Source organism: Aphis gossypii, chromosome 2 (genome assembly GCF_020184175.1).
Source record: "Aphis gossypii isolate Hap1 chromosome 2, ASM2018417v2, whole genome shotgun sequence".
Lineage (NCBI taxonomy): Eukaryota > Metazoa > Arthropoda > Insecta > Hemiptera > Aphididae > Aphis > Aphis gossypii.
In genome coordinates, this window is record NC_065531.1 from 66,305,294 (window position 1) to 66,310,039 (window position 4,746).

Consider the following 4,746-nt stretch of genomic DNA (forward strand, 5'->3'; position numbering starts at 1 on the left):
GTCAATTAAAAAGTTATTTTTTATATTATCAATTAAATGATATTATAATTATAACTTAGGTTAACTAAAACAATATCAACTATATAATAGACTTTTTCTCCATTTCATACGTATACTATTATATTTTCTATACACAATGGTTTTTTTTTTCAAAATATTCATATTAATTTTAATCTTTAAACTATTTATACTATGTATTTACATCTACCTATGATATGTCAGTATTAACTTAATTAACCTAACCTAACCGTAGTTGATTTGCTATATAAATAGTAACAATGATAAGTCATAATAAAACATTACTAGAATATGAAATGTTTTAGGAAAAAAGTAGTTCAATCTACTTTATAATATATATAATATATTATATACTAATATAAAAATAAATTAAGCATATAATTATGTGAATAATTATAAAACCTAAAACTTAAAAATAAGCTCAAAATAGTTTTTTTTTTTTTTTTGTACACAATGATTTATCATCATTAAATTTAAATTTTACATAATATCCAATAAAAATTGTAGTGACCTATTCGATGACAAGATAAATTCGAAATCTGCTTTATGGTAGAAGTAGATGAGTGACATTTTCCAAATTGTGTTTAATGTTTATATTCATTTTAATGAGTGGAAACAGAAAATAAAATAAATATATGTGGTGTAATCATCAGCAAGTATAGAAATAACCACAGTGTACCGACTTAAGACATTCCTGGATCAATAACGTGTCAATTTATTCAGTACTTATTATATAATATTTATTAATTATCTATTATTTAGTAAATTTATTATTAATTCAGACATTCAATAAGATTTCCTAATATAACATCCTAAGATAACAGAGATACAATGTTTCAAGTACCAATACTATTATTCAAATTATTTTTCTAAGAAATATGTGTGATAGGTTTTTAAGAAAATTTTCTTTAAAAAGTACCTTGTTCTATATTTAAAGATTTGTGTTGTATGATAAATTGATAAATATGAATTTCGTATATATTTTATATATATATATAAATAGAAACTATAATATGTTTCTATAATTTGTTGAAGAAATGGTGAAAAATAAATTAATAACAACTTAGACGTGCTTTAAATTTTTTGTAGACGTGATGTTGTTTTTTATAACTTAGTATAATAACATCATTATAAGTGATTTATTCAGTATGTGAATTTTTTTTTTTACCAATAGAAAATTCGCGTTTTGTTTTTTTATATAATTATATTTATTAGTACACAGTTTGAAATATTTTAAATCAGATAATTTTTTGTTTGTTTTTATTTTATACATATAATTATAATATATTTATCTACATTTCCTTTCCGTACAATCATTGTTTTGTATTTTAGCTGAAGTCACTGGGCCACAAGTTTTAATACTGCAGACTTCGTTTACTGCTACGTTTGACTTACACATCGAGGCGTATTGTTTTAAATCAGAAGACAAGATTGTTTGTACATTTTCTAATAATCCTTTACAAGGACAAATACATGGTTTATCTTCTTTTGTTTCTTGAATTCTAGTCAATAAAATTAGCTATATATTAATTTTAGAAACTTCTCAGTTTTGTCTCATATGTTTGAACAGAAAAAAAAATATAAGACTCAATAATCAATACTAAAAAAGTAAATATATATATTACATAGGTACTCTATATAATATTATTAATCACAATTTGGTATTTAAACTATTATATTCTAAATATAATTACACATTAAAATTTAAATTCAAAATCAAAATGTGACATTGTATTATGATATAATATAAAGACATTAAATAATAATATCGTACCTTTGGCATTCGAGAAGCTCTTTTATTTCAGGGTTAAGTATTTTGTCTTCACATTTCTTTACACTACTATACATCATTTTTGGTGGAGATGGGATGATGTATTTATCAAAATAAAAGTCAAACGAATCGTTATCATTGAATATAGGTTGTAGCTCCGGTTGGTTTGATTTTAATACAATTTGATTGACTTGCATTGTTTCGGGTCCGTGACACGTTAGCTTCAAACGCACAAACATATCTCCTATAGTCTCACTACCATCAATATTTTTCACTTGGTGTACGTTTTCAACAGTATGTGTATGTATATCGTATCCTTTTTCATAAAAATGATAATTTATCGCACTAGTAAACCCCATTGAACCGCTGAGCATGATAGATACTGTGCCTATTTTTACTCGACCATCTTTTAGGTCTTCACAGATTATTAGCTCCACAGGGTTCCTGTAATTACATTATTTATTTGTTAAATTGTTATAAAGATTTTTTTTTCTATTATACTTAATTGTATGGAATAAAACTCTTAATATTATTAATATATACAATATTGATTTAGTGACCATATTCATTAAAAAAAAAAAGTAAGTATAAATAATTTTATCAAATATTTAAACAAGCTGATTAAAAATCACAAATAAAATTATTTGCTTATATATATAGCTTGTTTATGCTTAAGTGGAAATATAAATCCCATAATATAAATTTAAAAAATGAAACAATTTTTGGATTTTTATTATTATAGCATTATTTCAGCCACAACAAAAATGTTAGCTTTTATTTATAATAAAAATGTATTGTAAACAAATTATACAATAATAATTGTTTAAATATTTTATGTAATAAGCAAGATTAATAAATAATACTAATCTCAATAGTAGTAACTACAGCAAAGAAACAGAGTAATAATATAATAACATAATATAGAGCATTATAGTAGCTATAATGTTGCTATGATGTAGCTATGGATATAAATATATAATTATAAAATAATATAGTGCTTCTTACTTTTGTAAAATTGTTACCAATGTTCTAGGTACACAGGCAAAAATACATATCACCCCTAAAAAAAATTAAAGTAAAAATTAATTAAAATTAAGTTAACTTTTTATTGTTATTTGAAGTTTAAAATCATTAAATAATAATTATCACAACTATATTAAAGTATAATCGATACTACTAATATATGGAATTGTGTTCTACCTTATTTTATAACATTTTATGTAAATACCTATTCCTCCTCATACACATATTATATCTCAAATAGTGACCATGGTTTATTTAAATAATAATAATAAAAAAATGTAATACAATTAAACGCATTAAATTTAAATCTATATTTTACCTTTATTTATAGAAGTGGGCTTCATAGAAATAACCGCCGTATCGCTTTCTTTGTACGTGATGTCGAAACAAATATGTTGTGCGTCACTGTTGGGTTTAACATTAACAATATACCGTTCGGCAAGTTGTTTAACAATATTTGTAAACGACTCATTTGATTTTAAATCATCGTAATATGTTAAGTAATGGTCATCAAGATCTTCATTAACTTTATCATAGTTAGGTATATTATATTCTATTATATTATCCAGAACTGTTTTAATGGTATACTTTTGTTTAGAAAATTCTTTAGATAATTCTTCTTGCTTCAAAACAATTACACATACTCATGATAGAAATAATTATAACTTATTAAATATATATAAAGTTTTAAATGTAAAACTCATTTTTAGTATAATTTAATGGAGATATAAATACATGAATGCTATCATCACTGTTTCAAATATTTATTATATTTTATGCACGTATATAGCTTAAGAGATATTAAAATTTAAAAAAATATATATTGATATATTGCACATTTTTTTAAGTATGACATTACAATTAAAATTACACATAAAAAAACACATTAACATTCAGTACTACATATTCTAGAAATATTTAATTACGAACCGGTCACATATTTTGATAATAATTGTATTAAATTAAATAGTATTAGAAATACAATAAAATAACATTTTAGTACCAAAAACAAAAACAAAATGTGTTGGATTTATTTATCTTAGTACAAACTTATGTGGTAAAGTTATTTTATTACGCTTGTTTTTAAATTGAAGTTTTAACCCTCTAAAATTATAATTGAATTACTTTTAATCCGGATTTATCATTTTCATTGCAGTTTTCTGATACTTTGGATTTGAATCCAGTAATATTAATTTCACCAATAAAAATTTCAAATTCGTAACGGTCTATTCGATCACTCTCTAATATACTTATAGCCATTTAAAATAAATAAATAATAATATTTAAAATCTAAAATGTATTAGAATCAAAAATAATATATTTATTACTATATTATGTAACATTATTATTTGTAAATATAATGTAGCCAGATAATAAAAAACATGGTCAATGTAAGTTATATTATATACAATTTTACGTAATAAATATCATAGGTAAATGCATAACTTGTACATGGTAGTATAGTACTTTGTAATGATGGCTACGACAACTAGTAGATACCTACTATTTTTGACTTTTAAAACTATAAATTATTAAATTCAAACACTTTAAAAATGAAACTCCATTACCTACCTTCCTGCAAATTAGAAAGCATAAATAATATATATTATATTGATTGGTAGCTATATTTAAAATTATAAGAGTATTAAGATATGTTTAGGAGTAAGTATAGGTACCTAATGAATTGTTGATAAATAATATTTTCTACCAATAAAATTTAATCTATGAATAAATATATATATATATTATGAATATCAGTATAATAATTATTTACGAGGGACGTCCAGAAAGTAAATACTTTAGTACGAAATAAATATACAGAATGAAACTCATCTAACTTCCCATGTTAGTGACATTAACATTTCATTCATCTTTGCCAAAAATTAGATATCCTTAACTTCACTTTCCTTTAAAAGAAATCCTGACACACCTAC

At 22.6% G+C, this 4,746-nt stretch overlaps 1 protein-coding gene across 1 annotated transcript; it reads right to left on the bottom strand.

The window, feature by feature from the left end:
* Positions 1-1,261: 1,261 nt before the first annotated feature.
* On the bottom strand, positions 1,262-4,132 carry LOC114126993 (uncharacterized). The gene is made up of 5 exons (XM_027991067.2): positions 3,938-4,132; positions 3,132-3,435; positions 2,795-2,849; positions 1,793-2,233; positions 1,262-1,520 (listed from the first exon to the last, which is right to left on the bottom strand). Exons 1-5 carry the CDS (start codon positions 4,070-4,072, stop codon positions 1,307-1,309), a joined length of 1,149 nt encoding a protein of 382 aa, XP_027846868.1. The 5' UTR covers positions 4,073-4,132; the 3' UTR covers positions 1,262-1,306.
* Positions 4,133-4,746: the final 614 nt, after the last annotated feature.

Excerpts from the sequence above, each read along its gene's own strand:
- LOC114126993 (XM_027991067.2), bottom strand. The coding sequence starts at position 4,072 with ATGGCTATAAGTATATTAGAGAGTGATCGAATAGACCGTTACGAATTT. Across the intron at positions 3,436-3,937 it reads ATGATAAATCCGGATTAAAA|CAAGAAGAATTATCTAAAGA; the intron begins GTAATTCAATTA and ends ATTGTTTTGAAG. Across the intron at positions 1,521-1,792 it reads GAGCTTCTCGAATGCCAAAG|AATTCAAGAAACAAAAGAAG; the intron begins GTACGATATTAT and ends TTTATTGACTAG.